The sequence below is a fragment of the Tasmannia lanceolata genome, unplaced genomic scaffold, assembly GCF_043159265.1.
Source record: "Tasmannia lanceolata isolate RefF3 unplaced genomic scaffold, GAP_Taslan_0.1 ptg000019l, whole genome shotgun sequence".
In the NCBI taxonomy this organism is placed as follows: Eukaryota; Viridiplantae; Streptophyta; class Magnoliopsida; order Canellales; family Winteraceae; genus Tasmannia; species Tasmannia lanceolata.
This window is the reverse complement of record NW_027518696.1, coordinates 11,570,818-11,594,806: the sequence shown is the minus strand read 5'-3', so window position 1 is coordinate 11,594,806 and position 23,989 is coordinate 11,570,818. Positions and strand designations below refer to the sequence as shown.

Genomic DNA, 23,989 nt, shown 5'->3' with positions numbered 1-23,989 from the left:
GTCCTAAGGAAAATCATGGGCTATCTAAGCACGTTTTAGTCTAGCCATCGAATCGACTAAATGTCTAGCCGACCACGACTCGAGGCCTTCTAACTCTAGGGACACTCATACGACCAGATACAGTATATCAACACAATCAGGACAGACTCCTAATTCTAAAACACCCCAAATGCCTAGGACAGACTCCTAACTCTATAGGAAGATCTTTTAGAAAATGGCTTGCAAGGTTATTTTGAAGAATTTTTGTATTTTGGGAAGGTTTGAGAGGTTTTGAAGCTTATGGAAGTTTTTGAAGTTGTGACTGAACTCAGGATGCCAGCTGCAAGCCTGAGCTGCCTACGTACCCCTCAGCTAGGGATCAAGCCATCCGTAGTTCGGACCAGATTTTCCTAACTACACTCTTAATGACTCAAGATTTTTGAGATTTTTAATGTTTTGAAGTGTTTTTGTTATTTTTGACACAAGAGGACAGATCCTATCATCATAAGGGTAGGACAGACTCCTGTTATCCCACAAAGGTTAGACAGCATCCTATGCTTTGTGGGGAAATTAGACAGAATCATGAGTCTGCAAGGGTTGGACAGCATCCTATACCTTGCAAGAGCGGATAAAAATCACATGACTTGATGAGAGGATGGACAGAGTCCTAACCCCTATGATGATAGGACAGACTCCTGAAAGATTGACTCTCTAGATAAGGACAGACTCCTATGCTAAAAGTCTGACTCTCAAACTGGTGACTCTAAGAGAGGTGCTAACGAGACATGGCATGTCTCCTAAGGATGGACTCACTAACGAGACAAAGCTTGTCTCTAAAGGATATAACTTTCTCTGCATGAGACATAGCCTGTCTCCCTGAGGGTAAGTTTTTCTACGAGACAAAGCATGTCTCTCTAAAAGGGTGTGACTTTCTATGAGACAAAGCATGTCTCTTAACAGGGTAAGAGATTTTTGCACGAGACATAGCTTGTCTCCTAATAGGTAAGACATTTCTACATGAGACATAGCTTGTCTCCTAATAGGGTAAGACATTCATGCTGAGACATAGCTTGTCTCCCTAAAAGGGCTCTAGATAACTCTTTCATTGCCCTTGCAATGAAGAACTAAAGGTTTCAATGTATCTAAAAGACTGAGGATTCTTTACCTAAATAAGAGGAAAGAAGAGGGAAGAGGGTACTACCATGATCCAATAAATCCCTCTAAGGATGGGCTCGGGCTATCGCCTTCATCGCCCTTGCGATGAGAAAGGGATTTAATATTTACACATGTCTAAAAGACTTAGCAAGTCTTCTAAATGAGAGGGGAATGCTATCAAGACTAGGTAAGTTCCCTAAGGATGGGCTTGGGCTAGCGCCTTCATCGCCCAACCCCCTCTCAAACACCAAAACCAAACTGAAAATCCGATGCAATCAAAGTTAAAAACATACCTTGCCTATGGGACAATCACGTGAAAGTCAGGTTTGAAGGCTAAAACCCATCTCCGCCTAGTTAGTTTAATAAATGCATGAAATTTTGAGGATCACAAGTCAGGTTAAGAAAAGAAACCAAAGAATCGAGTCCTAGGCTGAAATAATCTGAATATTCGCATTAAAACCATGAAAAAAAAGGATAATAGGAGGTTGAGTCCTACCAAAGAGGTACAGCCAGGGTTCAATTCTTAAATCCATACTATTATAATGCCCAAGATCAAGTTGAGAATTGGGACCAAAATGCAATGACCCATCACTGTGCAATTCGGATTTACACATTAGAAACTCCAAGAGAAAAAACTCAATGCGACTCCCTATCTGTGTCATTTGTGTACACACCTTGGGGGGTCAAAGGAATACATGGGATAATAGGATAAGAGACTAAATTGTATTTGGAACTCCTTAAAAAAGAACATCAATTTTTCTGACTAAAATCATTTCTGCCTATGGAATAAGCATAAAGCTATAATTATTCATGGCAAGATAACGAAGGAAATGATTCATCAACAGGTTATCATTGATATCAATAGGCCTTCTCAAGGCCACTAAATAATCATAGAGCTGGGTTCAAAATGTCAATTGTGTTCTTAAAATGACCTTTATCGAGGAGCAACTACATAGAAGTTAAGCTAAACATGAAAAACATAACCACCAGTGAGCGCTAACATTAGAGGTTCTTCTTTTCTTCTCTCTTTTTTTTTTTTTTACAAGATGAGAAATGCCAGTCAAATATGATCTGTATCAGTATCGAACCAAACATATATTTAGCATCATGTCATGACCCTCATCAAGCACAGTAACTCAGCATGGCATAAATGAATCAAACCATTAAACCTGATGGGTGTAAAACCATTTAACAATGCCATCATCACAATAGAGTAGTGCAGATATTTGTCCTCTAACACTACCTTAGGGAAATGATATCATCACAACCTAATTTCTACTAACGCCCTAACTCATCTTGTAATCCAATATTATAAACACTAATCAAGGTCATCATAAATGCCCAGAAATGACTGAAATAGCAAAAAATAAAAGATGGAAGAAACAAATCCAGTTTGTGCATCTATCTAACATGGTTCCACTGATATTATTCCCTAAGCAAGGTTGCTTCAACCATTCATGGTTAACAAGGTCACTTAAATGAAAGACATGATTCAATTCTTTATATTTCCAAAACCAACCACAAACTTAATGTAATGAAAAACTCCATGCAACTGATTAACAAGGAGACATTAACTATACTAAACATGCCCAAACATATTGATTAGCACTCTAAACAAAACTTAAACAGAAGAGGGAAAATATAACCTGAAATTTGAAATAGTGATGAACGGGGCTCTAAATTTCGGACTCTTTCTAAGATTTCTGAGATGACCCAGATTCAGATATGAAGACAACAACGGCCGATCTTCGGGGTTTGCCGGAAGATGTTTGCCAATAAAATTGGAAGCTTCAGATGTTGATGGTCCGGCATGGCAAATCACCGGAATTATTTACAAATGAGCGGAGGTGAGTGGATTTGCAGAGAATGTAGAGGCAAAAGGTGAAAAGAAAATGGAAATGGGTTTGGAAAGGATTAATAGGGCTGCAATGAAGAAATTAATGGGAAAATTTTGGTAGTCACAGCTAGATGATGGTGGAATTTCAGGGGGTGAGATCTTACCAAACAAAATGGAGGAAAATGAGTGGATCTGATTGGGGTTAGGGTTTGAGATAGGTTTCCATGGCTGGATCTAAAGAAGATCAGATTTGAGAGATGGGTAGATGGTGGTGAAAGAAGAGATGTAAGAGAAGGATGGCCGGAGAGGGTGGCCGGAATGGGTGCCGGATTCCGGAAAAATCTGCCGGAGGAGATGGAGATGGAGATGGGCTGGCCGGAGATCGGAAATTGCAGAGGTGGAGAAGATGGCTGAGGAAAATGATGGTAGAGGTGGTTGTAGAGGTTTAGGGTTCTAAAAACAAATAGAGAAAATGGTGGTAGAACCGATGGTGGTGGTGGAGAGGGGGAAGATGGTGGATGGATGGGGGTTTGCCAACGACAAGAGAGATGGCTGGCCGGAGATGGGGGTTATGGAGGCTCGGTGAGATGGGTTCTGGTTTAGGTGGGTTTGATGTGGGTTATGAAATGGGTTTTGGGTGGAGATGGGTAGAGATGGTGGGAAGGTATGGATGAGATGGTGGGAAAAGAGAAAATGGATGGCAAGAGGCTGGGCGGAGTGGGATGGGCGGCTGGCCGGAGAAGGAGGTGGGTGGAAGAGAGGGATGAGATGGGTTTGGTGGAGAGGAAATGAGAGGTTTAGTGATGTATGGAAAGATGAATGAAGTGGGTTAGGGTGCCGGATTTAACGGAGCTTGCCGGATTCCAGAGGCTTGCCGAAGAAGATGAAGAGTCGGGATGAAATTAATGGCAGAAATGGTGGTTGAGCAAGGTGGGAAGATAGTGGTGGTGGGTTTGTGATGGATCTAATGGAGGTTAGGGGTTAGAGAAGAAGAAGGTGGTGTGGATGGGGGCTTGCCGACGGCAAGAGAGATGGCCGGAGAAGACGATCGGCCTCTCTCTCTCTCTCTTTCTCTGCTTTTCTTGATTTTTTCCAAATGAGAATCCCCTCTTTCAACCCTAATTCGATGCATATAAAGGGAAATTTTTAAATTTTTTCCTCCCCCCATCCTCCATGGATAGCCACCACCTAGTGTATTTTGCGACAATTTTTAACCTAAATGGGGGGGCCAAGTAGAAAACGGGGCGGAAATTTTCTTCTTTTTAGATGATCCTAACCCTCTAATTCGATCCAAAGGCCAATAGGGGTTGCTTACACCTTAAGTAATATCAGAATTTCAAAATTGCCCTTATAAAGATAGCAAACTCCCTTTTCGCCCTGAATAAGGAAAATGGTATCAACGCACCAAATTTTGATATTTGCACGACTCAACTTGTCTCTTCTTCTTCCTTTATGATTTTTGCAGGGTAGTTTATAAAATGACAATAATCACTGATGACCCCCTTAAACGCCTAAAGAAGATAAGCTATCTAACATGTCATCCGGAACTTAGGGGTACAAATAGAGGAGCGATAATATCAAAACTCACAGGCATTTCGAGATTTTTGCAAATTTCAGGAACACAGGTACGAGGACCAGGGTCGGCGATTCCAGGGTACAAATGCAATTTTGGGTTTTCCTAGGTTGCGAAATATGTTCAATGGGCTAGGCAACAACAATATTTCTCAAAATTTTTGGGTTTATTTCGCACTTCCGGACCTTGTCCAACCTCAGGATTTCATTCGGGTTTAGGGCCTGGTCAAAATGGGGTGTCTACGCCTGAGGGCAGGTCAAGGTTCATTTTTTTAGACCCTAACTCAGGTTGGGTCGGATTCTGGGTTAATGCCTCGGGTACCGTGACCCGGCCCGACCCTAAGTTTTCTATTATAGAATTGAACCATCTGTGCATGTTTCTTTTGCTATTGTTTTCTATTATCTTGGATTGATGTTTCTTTAGATTATTATTATTAATTGTCTCTGCTGCCCGTCATGTTGTTGAATTCATATTGTCTTATTTTGTTCCCTTTCTCTGTTTATTGATCATTTTGTTCTATATGATAGGTGGTTGCTTTATTTTTGGCAATCTTAACAGGTATTTGCACTAAGGTCAATCAGGGCCAGCCCGGCCCTGCCCAATCAGGTTCAATCAGGGCGGGCCAGGGCCGCATTGAGCCCTGTAGGGCGGACAATGGGTTGAGGTTTTTCGACCCTGACTCAAGGTCAGGGCCGAGATAATGGGATCCAGGGTTGGGCTAGGGTTTTGAAAAACCCGACCCTGTTGCAGCCCTACTTCCGACATGATATCAATCATCCTCTTATGTTGGTGCAAGACAGTACTTGCATGATTCTCTTTGCAGGTTCCTTCAGGTAGCTGAAATGACACATTGCGGTCAGTAGATTTATTCGGCGGTGTATCTGTATTGTACCAGTGGCGTATCTGTATTGTACCAATGGTGCACATGTGGCGTACCGGTGGCATACATATATTGTACCGGTGGCGTACTTGTATTGTTTCGGTGGCACAGACGTGGCGTACCGGTGGTGTATCTCTATTGTACCGGTGGCGTACCTCTATTGTACCGGTGGCACACACGTGGCGTACCGAGGCATATCTCTTTTGTACCGGTGGCGTACCTGTATAGTACCGGTGGCATACCTATAGAGAAATATGACGTGACGGGAGGTGGCACCATCATTATGAGGTGCCATTTTCTTCTTCCAGGAAGCGGTAAATCCGAACCGTCACCAACTTTCAATTTTCTATTTATAGTGGGCCTTGGGTTCTTCATTTTTCCCATCCCTTCTTCTCTCTTTCTATCTAGATACTACTACTACAACTCTCTTCTCTCAACACCATACCTGAAGATCATCCAGGATTCGCTTTTGTCGATGTGGAATCTTTACCAGACAATAAATACCTCCGGAAGTACAATGGAAAGCCGGTGACCAAGAGGAAACGTCGGGCAACTCTCCTCAAGGGGGAGAGCTCCAATCCTAATCCCTTCTCCTCCCCCTCCTCCGATGACTAGGGTTTGTGATCTTCTTATGAGGGTCGCCACCCTCGAGGAGGAAAATAGGGCTTTGAAGGCTCGGCTCCGAGGCTTATCCAAAGGTGCAGGTCCCTCTAGATACTGATACCATTGTATAGATGACTAATTGTTCAATACCAATGTATATATATTGGTAAAATCCATATCTTAAGTAGCCCAAATATTACGATTCTTAAGACTCTTGGAAAAATTCATATCTTAAGAAGCCCAAATATTATAATTCTTAAGATTGTTGGATAAAATGGACGGATCAGATTTCTACATATCTTATAAACAAATAATGAAGAAATGATATATGGCTTAGTCAAAACAAGTTTTTCGAATCTAAAACAGGTTACTGAACCGAAAACATGTTACTCGACCTCAAAACAGTGCAACTCGAAGCCAAAAATCCATGTACTGTAAATCAAACCATAATTGAAATAAAACATGGAAAAACATATTGCACTTATCTCTTTTGATGAAAACCATTTGGTAAAATCAGATTTGAAGAAAGAAAGAGGCTGAGTCGTGCCACTGGTCACTCTCCTTAAGAATCGTATCTGTCCCCTACCGGTGCAACCGAGATCCGCGAATCGACGCTCTAAGATAAAACAGCCAAATATGGCTCCAGTCCACGTGCACTCGCTAAATGTTTCTCAAAATTTCTAACAATATATAACATTCTTGTTTCTTTTATTGCATATAATCAAGGCCCATCTCATTCAAAATGAACTTTTGGTTACATCACAAATGAGTATTAATATGATAGAAAATGTCTGGGTAAATTCCATTTTGAACGGCAATTTACATTGTTATATAATAATTATTAAGTAAAATTCAAACCAAATTTATTACTGAATAATTTAATTTCAAATACCTTTGGCGTTCCCTCTTTTAAATAACACAAAAAAAGATTCAGCCACACCAAAAGAAAATGATTAGCTAGGTAAATTTCATTATAAAATAGATTGTTTGGTTCTTGGGTAGCCAAGTTGTCCATTAAATCATGCTCAATTGCATATAAACTTGAGATGAACAAAAAACATAGTGATAATTTAATAGCATACCCCTCATTCTTAAGAAAATGCCGACGTCCTTAATAAGTCGCCGACATCTTAAGAAAACATCGGCGCCTTATTAAGACGCCGGAGACTTTTTAAAGGATTTAAGGAGTAAGACATTTATCATTTTTCCACATTAATAGTAAGGGTTTAAGTCTCAGAGTTCTCTGCACATCACTGGCATATTTGTTGTTGTCTATCACGGATCAAATATTATTGTATTTTTGCTTGCTTCTATTCTATTGAATCTTGACAATCTGGGTTAAGAAGGTGGAGGGGGTGAAGTTACTTTTATGGTATACATGAGTGTTTGCTAGTGACCAGCTAGATATTCTTTCAGCCTTTCGAAAATTACATCGGAGTTTCAATGGAACTAAATCTAGAAAATGTTTGACTAAATGGGGTAGTTTCAAACTTATCCAATTGAATTGCCTCCCCCTCTATGGGCAATCAAAATATGGCGCCCACATCACGGGCAGTAAATGGTACCGACTGCCCTCTAAGTTTAAAGGACTTGGCCCCTGTTTCCTAAGTAGGAATCAACTCTTCCAGCAGGGCGTCCATAGGCATGTCCTCTATTTTTTGAACTAACGTGGAGAACAGAGTCCTCCCCAACTCAACCAGATGCTCCTTCCTCAGGGATAGTTGTTTATAGTAGTTTTTAAATTTGGTGGCACTGCATCTCGAATCATACGGAATCTGAAAACAAGACGATGTAATTAAGTTCTTCAACTGAAATCAAAATCATACCTAACGTAACTACCCACCCCATCTCTTACTACCCCTTTGATCTAAAGAAACGAATGGTAGTTACTCTTCCTCACTGGCGGGGCAATGAGGAAGAGTAAAACTTGATCTGGGAATGAAATAGAATGAAACAGTAACTAGTAATTTGATCTGGGAAATTTTTTTTAATTCCATGTACCGGTGGCGTTACTTACCTATCTGGTGGCATACCATCCATCTTTAAAAGGGTACGCCATCGGTACTGATCTGGTGTGATTAATCCTTCATTATTACACCGCCGTAAAGGATATAACGCCACCGGAATTTAAGATAATGCCACCGGAAAAATGGATAACGCCGTTGGTAATAGGATAACGCCCCCAGAAAACTAGATAACGCCAACGAAAAATTAGATAGTGCCACCGGAACTAGGATAACGCCACCGGTATTTTATTTACACAGTTAATGATAGCAAACGTGAATCGATAACGCCACCGCTATTTAATTTACCCAGTTAATGACAGCAAAGGTGAAGCGATAACGCCACCGAAAATAGGATAACGCCACTGGTATTTAATTTACCCAGTTAATGATAGCAAAGGTGAGTCGATAATGCCACCAGAAAAGGTAATAACGCCACCAATATTATGCTCACCCAGTTAAAGATAGGAAATGTGATTCGATAACGCCACCGGTTTTTTAAATGATTTTTTTTCAGTACTATATAGAGATTATCCCAACGGAGAGGTAATACTCCTCTTTAACCTAGAAAAGGAAGTTACTCCAGTGGGGTCTCCGTTTGTTTCAGATATCACAGTACTTTACAGTTTAACATGAAACATGTAAAAAAATCCTACCTCTCTCTTCATCCTTCCCTGCTTCACTAGTAATTCGAGAGGAGGAACCTGAGGAGTTGGTGCGGCCTTCTTGGATTTCTTCGAACCTGCCATTTTGCCTTTAGATTAGAGGGGAGAGGATTTGATGAAAAGAGGGAGTTTGATGAACAAATGGAAGGGTGTGTTGAACAAACAGTAGAAATGGAATAGTTGGAATGAAGAAGATGGTGAATACCTAGAGATGAAAATGGTTGAAATGACAAGGGAGCGCAAACGGTGGGACGGTATTGGTTTAAAATTTTAAGTAACGTCGGCGGTATCACTAGAAGACGTCACCGTTCCATATTGATGTCCACGAGTCCTGGATTCGACCGTCTATGCATATTGGTGACGGCCCAGATTTAAACGAATCCAAGGGATTCTGGGTTCAAGGGAATTTTAAATCCAAACCAAACCAGCTGTGAATAAAGGCGCCACCTTTCCAAAAAAATATTTTAACACGTGTCAAGCATCCCTCTCCGTCTCTGGTTACTTTCAATGGCCAAGATCCAAAAGAACCCAAGCTTCTGTCGGTTCAAATACACATCCAGACGAACCAAAAAAAGTTGCGCCAACGTAAATGGGGTGAGATGCATCAGATACAGGGGGATTTTCTCTACAAAGAAAATACTAAAACAATGAAGAGGTATTCAGCACTAACATATGAGGACTCTATCTTGGTTCTCATAATGTCAGAAGGATATTCGGGTCTTTTTCACACCCGTGTTTGAAGAATCACACGTGTGATAATTAATTTAATTGGTACCCGAAATCCGTAATTTCTCGTAACTATCACATACATTCCGTAATTTTCTAAATTTTGCAAGGTACGTTCACCGCACATGCCAAGCTACTCAGCTAAAGTTCGTGAATTGGAAATCCTTTATTATTTTCTTTGTAAGTGGATGAGCTATTGGAGTTGATGTGGGTAGCTCTCATAAAGTACAATCCAAATTAGAAAGTGGATGAGCGTGGGTAACATGTCATTTGATCATATGATGATTTATATCTGAAGGCATCAGGAAAGTTATTCAGAGTCTCATATGTTAAATTAGCTCTTAAATTTCACTTGCAAAAAACTAGCTACAAAAGCCCCACATTATTGGACCATCTCACCAAAGTGCATTTATTTTTCCTCTATTTTTATAAATTTTTATTACCATTATAAATGGTGAAAATAAATAAACTACATAAATTGGGTTTTATTTTTCCTGGTTTTTAAGTGTCTTTTCTTCTGTCCCTCCAACCAACCTTCTCAACTCTCCCTCTCTTGCCATATTTCACAACTGGCCGCACAAATATTCTATGGAATATTTATTTGTAGTTGCTGATGGGACATAAATACGGCGCCACTCCCAAATCTCTCCACGTGTCGTCCATGCACCGATAAAACCTAACCAAAGAAAGGCGAGGGGAAACAGCAAGACCGTGCGATTACGACACGTATCACCTTCTCGCCGTCCAAACCTCCTCATCACAAATTATGAAAGGGATTATCCAGCGAAACCACGTGCGCCGTCCAGACAGGGGAACGGCCCAATCCCGCCAAGGAAGGTTTTCTATCCATAATGATGAAAAGGTCCACGAGCCACCCTTGAAAAAGGGAGAGAGGGGAAGAAGAGAAAGATCCTTTTTCCTCAGCTCACACAAAACAACCGGAAAAAGAGGCAAGGCAACGACAGAGGAGACTAGGAACTTAATCCCACTCTCCCTGTTAGTCCCCTCCGACCCATCCATCCGTATACCCAGAAAAGAACATGTACCTTGGTCCTGGTAAACCTGATCGAACCCTCTCCTCTTCTCGCTGTCCTTTATATTGATTGGTCGAAGGATCTGACTTGGGTGTCGAAGTGGTCGTCTGGGACCCACCCCGGACCCCCTGACCCCCTTTGTTTGTGATTGCAGACCCCGCGGAGGCCCTCTACTGACCGCAAGATCGCAGACCCGCATTCAGACGCCATCATATTGGCGCCATCCGTGGGACTCGTCGAGTATTGAACACCTTATGGCGATGAGAAACCACAGCAATAAATAGGGGTAATGACCAGGAGCCACGCTCAACACGCACAAACCCATGCCTCAAGTTCCCGGGAGCCAAACTCACCGCTCTCGGGCAGACACCAGCCCTCCTCCAGCGCGCCGCAAATGGTCCCCACCATGGAAATGTTCAACGAACTCCGCCAAGAGCTACTCCAACGCTTGCCTCCGCCGGAACCTCCAGCCCCGGGGAGGCCCCTGACAACACATGACCAGACGGAAGCCTATGACGAAGGTGACGAGGAACAGCCGGGGGAGCGTCATCCCTGGCGAAGGCAAGTACCGACCCGCCGGACGCCATCCCCATCGGCAAATAGCCTTTGCCTCCCACAGCTAGGGGACACCAGCGAAACGACGGGAAGCAAGCTACGCTAAGCGGCGCTCCCCCTGCCCGGACTGCTCATTTCCAGGAACCGCCCCCAGCTCGGACGGAGGAGGTAGCAACCTCAGCGCAACCCCCCAGTATGGACCCGATAGCCGACCTGCAGAGGCAAATTCGAGAAGTAAAACTGGAAATGAAAAAGCCCTACGCCCACGGCATCCTCGACGACTGGGAGAGGGAAACGGCATCCCCATTCACCTCGGAGGTCTTAAAGACCCCAATGGAAGCAGGAATAGACCACTCCCGTTTCGGTCTGTACGATGGAAGCACAGACCCCCTTGAGTTCCTCCAAACTTTCAAAAGGGTAATGACGCTCAGGGGTACGTCGGACGGATTTATGTGCAGAGCCTTTGCCTCCATGTTAAGAAAGACCGCTAACGACTGGTACATGAGATTGGAGCCCGACTCCATCGCATCCTTCCACGAATTCGGAAGGAAGTTCAGCGCAAGGTTCGCCAACAACCGCCACGACCCAGCGGATGCCCTCTTAGCCCTCCGACAAGGAAGAAACGAGACCCTAAGAGACTTCATGTTGAAATTCAACGCCGAGCTAGCCCAACTTTCCAACATGGACGTCCAAATAGCGGTCGCAACACTGAAGCATGCCACCACCGACCCGAATCTCAAACTGCACCTTACCCTCAAGCCACCACGGGACCTGCAGGAACTTGAATCCAAGGCTCACAAGTTCGTACGAGCAGAAGAAGCCTGCGCCCGAGAGCTGAGCCGGCCAGGCCCCGATGAAAGAAAAAGCAACGACGACCGAAGGGCCATGAGGCCACGGGCCGAGGAAAGACAGGCGAGGCGGAACCCGGTCCCCGTCTTCGAAAGACTAGGAAGCGCCCCACTGAAGGTTCCCCTCTCCCATGTCCTACTAGCTATCAGAGATCAGGGTCTCCTGACCCCCCCCCCCCCAAGAGAATGGCCAAGGACCCGAAGAAGCGGTCCACAAGAAAGTTCTGCGAATTCCACGGGGACCATGGCCACGAAACCGACCATTGTTTCCACCTCCGGCTCCAGCTAGAAAAATTGGTCGAGGAAGGGCACCTATATCAATATCTCAGGAGCCCTGGCGAAAACTCGCACAAGGCCCATCACCCCGCCGACGAACCCAGAGGCAGGCGTCAGTCACGTAGCAGGCGCCGGTCCAGTAGCTGTCGCCGATCCTCGAGCAGGCATAGCTCCCGAAGCAGACACCGATCCCGTAGCAGACACAAAACACCCCGCCACCAGCGCCCCAAGAAAGAAGAGCCCCCTCAAGAGCCGCGGCCCGCGAACAGCTGCCCACCATTATCGGAAAAATCAACATCATCACGGGCGGACCGGCAGCGGGAGGACCAACAACAGCTGGTCGGCGAGCGTATGCAGAGCGGGTGTTTTTCCTGGAAATGCCTTCCAAAAAGGCCCGGACGGATCCTCCCCATGAAGATCAGGTCATCACTTTCTCCCCCGAAGACCTCAACGGACTACAAGTCCCGCACGACGACGCACTGGTCGTCAGGCTAGTCGTCGCCAACTTCGACATAGGAAAAATTCTGGTTGGCACGGGAAGCTCCGTCAATGTGCTACACCTCGGAACCTTCGAAGAGATGAAACTGGGCGAAGGGAGACTGGGACCCGCGAAGTATTCCTTCTACGGGTTCTCCGGGGCATCGGTACGGGTCAATGGCAAAATTGACTTACCCGTAACCTTTGGGACATATCCTCTCCAAATGACCATCTTGACCACCTTCATGGTCGTAGACATACCTTTCACCTACAGCGCCATCATAGGGCGCCCCGCTCTAAGAGACTTGGGAGCGGTAGTCTCCACCCCCCACCTCAAGATGAAATTCCTCACTCAAACTGGGGTAGGGGAAGTTCGGGGGCAGCAGATGATAGCACGCCACTGCTATGCGGCAAGCCTAAGATGAAGCAATGCCCCGACCGAAAACTTCACGATCGAGAGTGAAGACCCCCGGGAGCGGGCCCGCACGGTCAGAGGAGAGCCCGCCAAGGAGCTAGACTCCATCCCCATAGCCCAAGATCAGCCGGGGAAACAAGTCCGGATTAGTTCCCTGCTGAAAGGCACCTTGTGAGACCAAATGATCGATTTCCTCAGAGCCAACAAAGACGTGTTCGCATGGTCCGCTAAGGACATGCCCGGGATACCCAAGGAATTAGCCGTTCACAGGTTAAATGTGAATCCAACCCTCAAACCCGTCTGACAGAAAAAGAAGAACTTCGCGGTAGAGCGCCAAACTCACATAAAAGCCAAAGTGGAGAAACTGCTACAAGCCGGATTTATCAGAGAGATCCGGTACCCCGAGTGGCTGTCAAATGTGGTCATGGTCAAGAAAGCCAGTAGGGGCTGGCGGGCCTGTATAGACTTCACAGACCTAAACCGAGCTTGCCCAAAGGACCCCTGCCCCCTCCCGTGTATAGACCAGCTCATCGACGCCACATCCGGGCACGAGCTCCTCACCTTCCTAAATGCCTTCTCGGGTTACAATCAGGTGAAAATGCACGAACCAGACATCCCGAAAACAGCGTTCGTCACCGATCAGGGCGTCTACTGCTACACCGCATGCCCTTCGAGTTAAAAAATGCAGGGGCCACATATCAGCGGCTCGTAAACAAGCTATTCCAGGAACAAATCGGAAGGAACGTGGAGGTGTATGTTGATGACATGCTGGTAAAAAGCTTGAAAGCCTCCAAACAGATCACCGACCTTCAAGAAACCTTTGACACCCTGCGACGAGCCGGGATGAAGCTGAACCCCGCAAAATGCGCCTTCGGGGTGACTTCCGGGAAGTTCTTAGGGTTCATGGTTAGCGAGAGAGGCATCGAGGCCAACCCCGAAAAAATCCAGGCCATCCTGGACATGGAGCCCCCGACAACAGCTGTAGTGGTGCAGAGGCTCGCAGGGCGAATCACCGCCCTCGGCCGTTTCATGCCCAAGTCGGCGGAGAAATGTCAGCCCTTCTTCAAACAGCTAAAAAACATACGAGAATTCGAATGGACCCCGGCCTGCCAAGAGGCCTTCGACGCCTTGAAACAGTACCTTCAGACACCGTCCGTACTAGCCAAACCTAAGCCGTGGGAAGAACTATTTTTGTATGTGGCCATCAGCCCTACGGCAGTAAGTGAGGTATTGGCCAAACAGAGCGAAAAGAAGGAACACCCGGTGTACTATGTAAGCAAGACCCTCCACGGTGCGGAGGTCCGGTACTTAAACATAGAGAAGTTCGCCCTCGCAGTTGTGAGCGCCGCCCGGAAATTCCGCCCCTACTTCCAAGCCCACCCCATAATACTTTTGACTGACCAACCCCTCAGGAGAATTCTCCAAAAGCCGGAGACCTCAGGCAGGATGGTAAGCTAGGCCGTCGAGTTGGGAGAGTTCGACATATAGGTCCGACCGAGGCCGGCCATTAAATCCCAGGCCCTTGCCGACTTTAAAGTGGAATCCACAGCCCTGCCACGGAACCGGCAATAAAGGAAAATGCCAGAGGCCCCACCGAACAGACGGCTTGCGAAGACACGAGGCCAGACTCGGCGGAACAAAGCGGCGAGATTCACTGGACCCTGCACGTTGATGGCTCAGCAGGTAAAACGGGGCGCGGGGTGGGAGTGGTCCTCCACGGCCTTGAAGGATTCACATTAGAATACGCCCTCCGACTAGATTTCAAAGCCTCCAACAACGAGGCTGAATACGAGGCCTTGTTAGCAGGGCTAAGCCTAGCCACAGAGCTCGGCGCAAAAAAGTTAAAAGTCTATAGCGATTCCCAGCTCGTCATCAATCAAGTAAACGGGGCATACGAGGCCAGGGGCCTCAGAATGAAGAGATACCTCCAGAAGGTAAAAGAAAAGCTGCAGAGAATGGGGGAAGTTGAGATTCTCCAAGTACCGCGATACATGAACAATCGAGCGGATGCATTGTCGAAAATGGCCTCTGAAGAAACCCACGACTTCAGTTCCGTGCTCACAGAGATACTGTCCCACCCCAGCATCGATGAGGTACAAGTCTTGGAAATTCCACCAGGACAAACTGGATGGATCCCATCATGCGATACCTGAAAGATGGGATACTACCCGAAGACAAGCTGGAAGCCCGACGCCTAACCGCAAAAGCCACCCACTACGTGATCCACGGACCCAGGCTGTACAAACAGTCATACACATGGCCGTACCTCCGATGCCTGGTACCCTCCGAATCGGAATACGCACTACGGGAGGTACACGAAGGAATTTGCGGGGACCACGGAGGCGGCAGGATCCTAGCTTAGAAAATCGTAAGGCACGGCTACTTTTGGCCTACGATCCTCAGGGACGCCAAGGAGTTCATCAAAAAATGCAGCCCGTGCCAGAGGTTCGCCACCACCCCACGTCAACCGGCCACCTCATACACCGCGATGGCAGGGCCCCTGCCTTTCGCCATGTGGGGCATGGACCTGCTCAGGCCGTTCCCAAAAACCCCGAGGGGACACACGATGTTGTACGTCGCCATCGACTACTTCACCAAGTGGATCGAAGTTAAAGTCGTGGCAAAGCCCAACTCAAAAGCAACAGAGAAGTTTTTCTATCATGACGTGGTCTGCCGCTTTGGCATTCCAAGAATACTCGTAACAGACAACGGACCCCAATTCGCAAGTGCTGAATTCGGCAGATTCTGCAATAATCTAAGCATCGAACACCGTTTCACCTCCGTAGCACACCCGCAGGCCAACGGGCAGGTGGAGGTAACTAACAGAATCCTACTCCAGAGCCTCAAGAAGCGATTGGGAGAAGCTGGAACGAACTGGGTAGAAGCACTCTCTAGTGTCATCTGGGCCTACCGAACAACGCTACGGACCGCAACCGGGGAGTCCCCTTTTAGTTTAACTTTCGGGGCCGAAGCAGTCATTCCGTTGGAAATCGGCCTCTCCAGCTTCCGCACGGAGAAATACGACGAACAAGGAAATTCTGACCTCCTCCGGAACACTCTCGATCTCATGCTCGAGAAAAGAGAGCAAGCCCTCCTCCGAACCGCCTCCTACCAGCAAAGGGTGGCACGATACTACAACGCCCAAGTAAAAAAGCGCACAGTAAAGCCCGGAGACCTAGTACTACGGAGGGGGGAGGTATCCGACCCCCGAAACATCGGAAAACTAGCACCAAAATGGGAAGGACCCTACAGGGTCGTTCGAGCACTCCGCCCCGGGGCCTACCAGCTAGAGCACCTCGACAGGACCCCAGTCCCTCGAAGTTGGAGCATGGATAACCTCCGAGAGTTTTACCAGTAAAAAGGTAGCGTAAGGTCCGTGTTTTTCTTTTAAGATATGACGGATGTTTTGTTTGTTTCCTTTTTTTGTGATTTCTAGAAGCAAAGCCATGTTTTCCCCTTTACAAATCAATGGAATAACGTTTCTACCTGAGCCATGTGCATCTCCACTTTCCAGCCTATGATGAACAAAGGGCCGGAAAAAGACAGGGAGTGGGACAGAGGTAGCATCTGAGCCGATCCCCCCGAAAATACCTTAAAACGCTCCCCATGAAAAAAAGACCTCCCTTTAAGGGCAGGCGGGACCCATTAACTCCGAGCTGATCACTCGAGGGGAAGATGGTCCTTCCACGAACAAGACGCCCTACAAGGGTGCACTAGAAGTATTCTCGCCAACCAGATTAGAACTTAATAACCCGCCGCGAAGAAAAATACTGAAAAGCTAAAATGGCCCACGGCGCATTGTATAAAAAAAGGGGGAGAAAAAGAAAAGAAAGAGAGTTCAAAAGTTATTACAGACCAAGCATGTTAATGGAACCATGAAAAGAAGCAAATCCCCAAGGCATCCGAGCCCCCGCAGAGGTCTCAGTGACTGTCGAAGCTTCCGGGGCAACCGCCGGATCCTCGGCCAGTCTCGTGGTATCCACCGGCACCGGCAAAAGATCCTCCGGAACGGCCTCCTCGGCCTCGTGCACCAACTTCTCAAGAGGAAAGGAAGAATCAACCTCGCGAACACGCCGCCGGCACTTGACGAAAGCATCTATCTCAATATCCACGCTGAACAAGGTTGCGGCCTTAAAAAACTCCTCGAAATCTCGCCATTCCTCCCGTGCTTTCACCAGCTCATCAGCGAAAGTTTGTCGGGCCACCACAAAGTTATTTTCCGCACGGTTCCTCCCATCCTTGGCCAGCTGGAGTCCCCCCCGGAGTTGAGAGACGGTGTCGTCAAGCGCCGCCTTTTTGGCTTGGGCCTTCTCCAAGTCCTCGCTCAACTTGCGAACTCGGTCCTCGAAGGCACCTCTCTCGGACTCATCCTCAACCATGTACTGCAGCATCTTCCTAACGAAGGTTTGAGCCTACAAAAGCCCCCGCCACAAACAAAACATCAGAGAATTGCTGCGAACCAAAAAGAGAAGGGGCAACCCTCTTGGCGGGAGGTTCCAACTCTCGGGGAGGAGACCTAGCCGTATCCTTCTCTCCAACCGACCAACCGGAAGAACTCGACGGCGCGAACGCGGGAAGCCTTGTTTACGACCGATCTATCCTGGCCGCGGCCATAAAGCCTGAAGGGATCTTCTTACGGTTAACCGGACCCTTGGCCGTCGTCGCCGCGACCCCCTTTCCCCTGCCAGCATCACCAGGAGAAGACATGTCTGCTGCCAAAAACAGAAGAGCAACAGCAACTCAGCGCAAAGAAAATGACAGCTAAAATTTTTTTTTAAAAAAAAGAAAGGACGAGGGAAGCGAGGGGGAGACCAACCCAGGGAAAAAGTCTCACCACGATGACTAGCGGAACTCTCCCCCACTTCCTCGCCCGTACACCAAGTTCTCCTCTTCACAGCACCCAGCAAACCGGGCCTCCTCAGACCCCTCTCCCATCTAAACTCAAAAACATCAATAGGCTCCCCGGAGGCAAGCTTCTCCAAGTCGAACTTGCTACAGTCGGACTCGTCGGGGAGGGCTTTCCTTCGCCACTCAACAGAGCGCCTCCAAGAATGGGGGAAGCCCCAACCCGCATCCAACGGGGGAATGATTATCACGTACTCCTCTTTCCACTTCTTAATGGAAGAGGGCAAGTTCGCCGCAATCTTCACCTGGGGACGCTGGGTCAGGTACAACCAGCCATCCTCCCCCTTCACCAATGGGCTAAGGGCTACGCAACTCCGAAGCAGAGAAAGGGTAGGCTGAACCTTGTGAAGACCCGCCTTGGCCACACAGGCCAAGAGAGTACGCCAACTATTGGGCGCCAGTTGGGAGGGGGCCACTCGGTAAAACTCGAGGGCCTCTACTATAATACCCAAGAGCGGAAACCTAATCCCCGCCCGAAAAGCCTCCACGTAGAAAGCTACCTCCTCCTCCGTAACACCCTCGCACACCCCATCCCTAAAAGAAGAAACCCTAATCCCGAAGTCCTCGTGAATGTGAAACTCCCTCCTAATCCTCTCTGCCGCCCCTTCTCCCAAAAAACTCTTACAACCCGCCACCCGACCGGGGCGAATAACGGCGCCGGACCGAATGTCCCTAATCTCCACCTCACGAGCAGAAGAAACGCAAGGAGGAGACTCAAAGGGAGCAGCCCCCAACGACGATCCAGAAGCCTCGGAGCTATCTTCCAACCCCCTAGGCAGTTGTTCATCTCGAGAGCCGCCGCCCCCGCCTTTCACCAACCGCCTCATTTTCCCATAGTCTGACTCGGAAGACAGACTATGGGAACCGGCTGCAACAGACATCGTAAAATAATCAAATGACAGACTAAGTAAAAAGCACATAACTCACCGAGGCAAATAATCGGGGAAGGGCAAAAACCAGAGGGAAGTTGGTGAAGAACGGCACCTAGAGAAATCAACGCAGAAGGGAGCCCACTCCACCCAAGAGAGACAAAGAGATAAAGCAAGAATGAAATCCCCAGAAAGGCCTTGAAAAGGGCTAGGGTTTCAACACGCGTCGATTAATCTCCCTCCCTGTCTAATCCGATGGGACGCGGACACGTGGCGTCGATTGGGAAATTCGAGGAAACCGCCAAAAATCGCAGCGCCATTTCCCCCCGACGGAAAAGACGTTACTACCCCTACCGCTAAATGACTTCCCTAGCAAGCCATCGCCACCTAATCAAAGGAAGGGACCGGTTTACAACTCCACTGAATGAAAAATACCAAGTACAGTGGGAAAAGGCTCGGGACCCACCACAAGGGTCCGGCTTACAATCCCACTAGATGAAAAATACCGAGCATAGTGGAAAGGGCTCGGGTCGCATGACAAAGGCCCGGTCTTATTCCTACCGCTCCGCTCGAAATAATTCGGCTACTGCGCAAAGGGAAAGGAAGCATAAGATACAAGTCGTAAATACAAAAAAAAGAGCCATTCAAAACAATTTCCTTTTGGCCCGCGGGCCTACAAAAAGGGGAAGAGAGTAAAGACAAAAAGATAGGGCACGCAGGCCCGGGCCCCCAAGACCCCCAATAAAAAAAAAAGGAGAGAAAAAAGGGAAAGAGCCCCTCCAAAGTCCCCCTCAGCCCATTCCCTCCCGCCTAAAGCGACTAGCCACTGAAAGAATTTTTCGCATCAGAGAGCTCCTTATCGCTATGCTCCGCCTCCGAAGAACTCCCCCAATCCGGATCCGCTAGGCCCGCCGCTGTCCGGTCATTTAGCCACCTCACCTGGTTCCTCAACAAGTCGTTCTCCGCACGCAAGGCCGCGATCTCTAGATCCATGTCGAGCATCCGGTTACAGACCTCCATTCCCCTACCATAAACATAAGAGAAGAACGAGCGGTTGCGATGAACAAAAGCTTCATGGGACTCCCTCTCGTAAAGGGGAGGGGGATGAGAGCGTGGGGGAAACCCTTGAGGCGGACTCCGCTCAGGAATTGTTTGTTGAGGCTCCAACCCGTCAAGGTTTGTCTCGGGGCTACTGGGAGGGCTCCCCTCGGTAGCAGCTTTCCCCTCGTCACTTACAGAGAGACCCTGGAAAGACAACGACATATTTGGCAAGCCCGAAGAAAGGCCGAAAGAAAGCAAAGAAGGAGAAAGGAGCGAAAAGGCGATCTGCGCAAAAGACGGAAGAAGTCACCCCTTATAAACCCTATGAGAAACCCTTAGGTAAGAAAATGAAGCAACTTGCCCTACGCGTGTCCGTTTCCTATTGGATGATCGGCCAGCACCGCGTGATGGCACTACAATTCCTCGGGAAGGAACCGCCGGATGAAACGGCACGTCTCCTCGTACTACGGAGCCCCCATAAATGCCCTCACCATGACGTCGCTTGACCAGACATTACTCCCTTGGCCCATTAAATGGACCAAAGGAGTAAGGGGGTGTTATGATGGGACATGAATACGGCGCCACTCCCAAATCTCGCCACGTGTCGTCCATGCACCGATAAAGCCTAACCGAAGAAAGGCGCGGGGAAACGGCAAGACCGTGCGATTACGACACGTATCACCTTCTTGTCGTCCAAACCTCATCATCAGAAATTATGAAAGGGATTATCCAGCGAAACCACGCGCGCCGTCCAGACAGGAGAACGGCCCAATCCCGCCAAGGAAGGTTTTCTCTCCATAATGATGAAAAGGTCCGCGCGCCACCCTTTAAAAAGGAAGAGAGGGGAAGAAGAGAAGGATCTTTTTTTCTCAGCTCACACAAAACAACCGGAAAAAGAGGCAAGGCAACGACAGAGGAGACTAGGAACTTAATCCCACTCTCCCTGTTAGTCCCCTCCGACCCATCCATCCGTATACCCAGAAAAGAACCTGCGTTTTGGTCCTGGTAAACCTGATCGAACCATCTCCTCTTCTCGCTGTCCTTTATATTGATTGGTCGAAGGATCTGACTTGGGTGTCGAAGTCGTCGTCCGGGACCCACCCCGGACCCCCTGACCCCCTTTGTTTGTGATTGCAGACCCCGCGGAGGCCCTCTACCGACCGTGCGATCGCAGACCCGGATTCAGACGCCATCAATTGCCAAACCTGCCCATAGACTTAGTGGGAATCTGTTACATTACATGTAAGGGTAAGTGTAGTGGTGTTGTAGGCTGTTAATTATAGGTCTCTTGAGTTTATTAGTGGGAGCCTATTAGGGAGAGTGGTTGGTAATTAATGTCTCGTGTATTAAAAAGATTATTCAATCAAAGAAAGGGTTCTTGCAATTATTAACTACCTATTGTGTAGGGGTGTCAATGGACCTAGACGGTCTTATAGACCATCCAAATCCAAAGATCCAAACTGATACGGTCTAGTTCTAGACACATTACCAACATCCATGCATGGACACATTTCTAATCCCTATCAGGCTATCATAAAATCAGAAATAACTAACAAAAACCCTGTGGGACTATCCTAATTCCGATTTTATTATTTATTTTATGAAAACACCCTTCATTTTTTATAACTTTAAGTATTTTTGGGTGCAATTTAGTAAAAATAAGCCATATGCATTTTTTTTCTATAGAGGTTTTGATAATGTGCAGTCCTTCAACACAAAGAAACAAATAAACAAATCTAAACAAATAGAGCGTAGGTGTCATTATCAAAAACATGGGAGAGCAGATAAACAAATAAACAAATAAACAAATAAGAAGAGGGATAAAATAGAGGGGAGGTGTCGTTATGAAAACACGGGATAGGGACCCACGCGGCTGGCTGTTGCATGTGAGAGGAGCCAACTCAGATGAATTAAATCAATAAGACAAAATTTGCTAAAAAGTAAGCCTTTATGGCTGCTCTCATATGCAACAACCAGCCAAAAAATGCCTTTCTGCGATTGTCTCTAGCAAATCTCAAACAAATAATTAGAAATGTAAACTAGAAGCAGGTAAGGTGTCATTATCAAACATGAGAGGGCGTTTCCTGTGATTTTATATGGTGAGTGTGCGTGAAAGTCCAGTAATATTCTGAAACTACTGTGGGGCCAACTATACTTTATGATCTAATACCTACTACCAGTATGAACTCTTTAGAACTCTTTGGATACTGATGGGGTCCGGACTCAGCACTGATGGGTCCGAACTCAGCAACCAATTGGCTGTTGACACGTGGCCCTCACAGGGACCGCTGCAAAGCCAACACCTGTCCCTGCTAGGTATGACACCTGGACCAATCGGGGACTTCCACCTGCCCCTCCTAGGTATGAGACCTGGTCCATACGGAGGCCACCACCTGTCCTGCACAGGTGGCTCAGAACTACCACCTGTCCTAGACAGGTGGCTCAGAATCACTATAAATAGCCTTCACTTGTGCTAAGGTGAGGGATCTGAAAATCAAAACCCTAAGCTTTTGCTCTGACATTGCTCTGCACTCCTGCTCATACTGACTTGAGTGTCGAAGCGCCCGTCCGGAGCACCACTCCGGGTTGGTCCTCTGACCCTTTATCTTCTTGTCTGTGCCCTTGTGCAGCGCAGGACTCCACCAGCCCTTCAGTTGTGGTGTGTCAGATCAGCCCTTCCGTCCCTACCATAACCTGTTACCAATTTTAGATCTAACAGATTTGGCGCCATCCGTGGGACCCCGCAACAAAAAGCTGTTCGGAACCTCACTTAAGCAATGGTAGGAAAAAACGGAAAGCATGTGCCAACCTCCCGGACGACCCGGGCTACAGCCCCCCACGAAGGAAGAAGCGAGCGATTGGCCTCGCAGATAGAGGTCGGGGCGCCAGGGGAGCGCAGTCCGACTCGCTCGGACCGTTCAGACCCTACCCCGACCCCGAGGGAGATGCGGGCCCTTTTCCAGGAAATGACTGCTGTGATTGCGCAGTTCAGGAATCCGGCCCCCGCACTCCAGCAGCACCCAGCCGAGGCCTCTCAGCCCGCCCAGAGGAGGGGAAGCTTCCGCAGAGAGCACACGCCTCCGCCCCGGGAGCAGACTCGTCACTCTACAAGACGAGATCACCCCTCCCGGGACAAGCATGTGCGCCCCGAGCCTCGTCTACATCACCGGTCACGATCTCCCTCCGTACAAAGGCATGGCAGTAAGAGAGACGCCACGCACGGAGAGGGATCGCGGCACCGGCAAAGGAGTCCGGCCAGTCAGTCCGGATCGGCTATGAGCCCGCCGGCAAGGAGAGAGAGGCCCGTCCACCGGGCTGAGGAAAGAGAGGACCCGGTGTTGCGAAGGATCCAGTTGATCGACCACCGGATCGAAGAGCTCGCCAGATAGCAGGGCCGGCCTGCCTCCCGGATCTTCACAAGCGCTCAACCATTTTCGGACAGAGTGCTCAGCGCAGAGGCCCCTGCGGGCTGGAAGATGCCGCAGATTCCGCAGTATGACGGGACCACCGACCCCGTGGACCACTTGGAGACTTTCAGGACCACAATGCTCCTCCACGGGGCGTCGGATGGATTCCTTTGCCGGGCATTCACCACCACGTTGACCGGAGCAGCGCGGGACTGGTACTCGCGGCTTAAGCCCAGGTCCGTGGACAATTTTGATGATTTTGGGGATGACCTGGCCCGCCATTTCATGAGCAGCAGAAGACCCAGGAAGACGACGGCTTTGCCGATGGCCCTCAGGCAGGGAGATGATGAGGCCTTGAAAGTGTTCGTTGGTCGCTTTAATAGGGAAGCTCTCTAGGTTCCCAACCTGGATCCCTCCGCGGCCACGAATGCCCTTCTGGCCGGCGCCCGATCAACTGACTTCAGGCGAGCAGTGGCCCGGCGCAACCCGCAGTCCCTCGCGGACCTGATGGCCGGGGCGGAGGAGTACATCTCGGTGGAGGAAACTCTCGCCGCCCTGGACTCTGCTAGCAAGAGAAGGCCCGAGGAGAAGAACCCTACCAAGCAGCGTAGGGATGATAAGTCTCAGAAGAAGGAGAGAAGCCCTTCCCGCAGGGAGAGAAGCCCTTCTCGAAAGGGGAGAAGCCCCCAACCGAGAGAGCATTACACGCGGCTGACCGCGTCCAGAGCACAGATCCTGGCA

At 48.2% G+C, this 23,989-nt stretch overlaps 2 protein-coding genes and 1 long non-coding RNA gene across 3 annotated transcripts; 1 reads left to right on the top strand and 2 right to left on the bottom strand.

Annotated features, from left to right (window-relative positions):
* Positions 1 to 7,305: 7,305 nt before the first annotated feature.
* On the bottom strand, positions 7,306 to 10,549 carry LOC143853506 (uncharacterized). Its single transcript, XR_013237150.1, has 3 exons — positions 8,901 to 10,549; positions 8,687 to 8,772; positions 7,306 to 7,802 (listed from the first exon to the last, which is right to left on the bottom strand). It is a non-coding gene; the product is annotated as an uncharacterized LOC143853506 (long non-coding RNA).
* A 3,437-nt stretch (positions 10,550 to 13,986) lies between these two features.
* LOC143852303 (uncharacterized) lies at positions 13,987 to 15,179 on the top strand. The gene is made up of 2 exons (XM_077361702.1): positions 13,987 to 14,330; positions 14,576 to 15,179. Exons 1-2 carry the CDS (start codon positions 13,987 to 13,989, stop codon positions 15,177 to 15,179), a joined length of 948 nt encoding a protein of 315 aa, XP_077217817.1.
* Positions 15,180 to 16,845: 1,666 nt separating this feature from the next.
* On the bottom strand, positions 16,846 to 19,475 carry LOC143853467 (uncharacterized). Its single transcript, XM_077363251.1, has 2 exons — positions 17,861 to 19,475; positions 16,846 to 17,738 (listed from the first exon to the last, which is right to left on the bottom strand). The coding sequence occupies exons 1-2, from the start codon at positions 18,849 to 18,851 to the stop codon at positions 17,611 to 17,613; spliced, it is 1,119 nt and encodes a 372-aa protein (XP_077219366.1). The 5' UTR covers positions 18,852 to 19,475; the 3' UTR covers positions 16,846 to 17,610.
* Between the last annotated feature and the right edge of the window lie 4,514 nt (positions 19,476 to 23,989).

Bases quoted from the DNA above. Each gene is read 5' to 3' on its own strand.
- LOC143852303 (XM_077361702.1), top strand. From the start codon at position 13,987: ATGGAGCCCCCGACAACAGCTGTAGTGGTGCAGAGGCTCGCAGGGCGA. The intron at 14,331-14,575 runs GTACTTAAACAT...TGGAATCCACAG, and splicing joins CTCCACGGTGCGGAGGTCCG to CCCTGCCACGGAACCGGCAA.
- LOC143853467 (XM_077363251.1), bottom strand. From the start codon at position 18,851: ATGTGCTTTTTACTTAGTCTGTCATTTGATTATTTTACGATGTCTGTT. The intron at 17,739-17,860 runs GTGAGACTTTTT...TGTTTTTGGCAG, and splicing joins GAGTTCCGCTAGTCATCGTG to CAGACATGTCTTCTCCTGGT.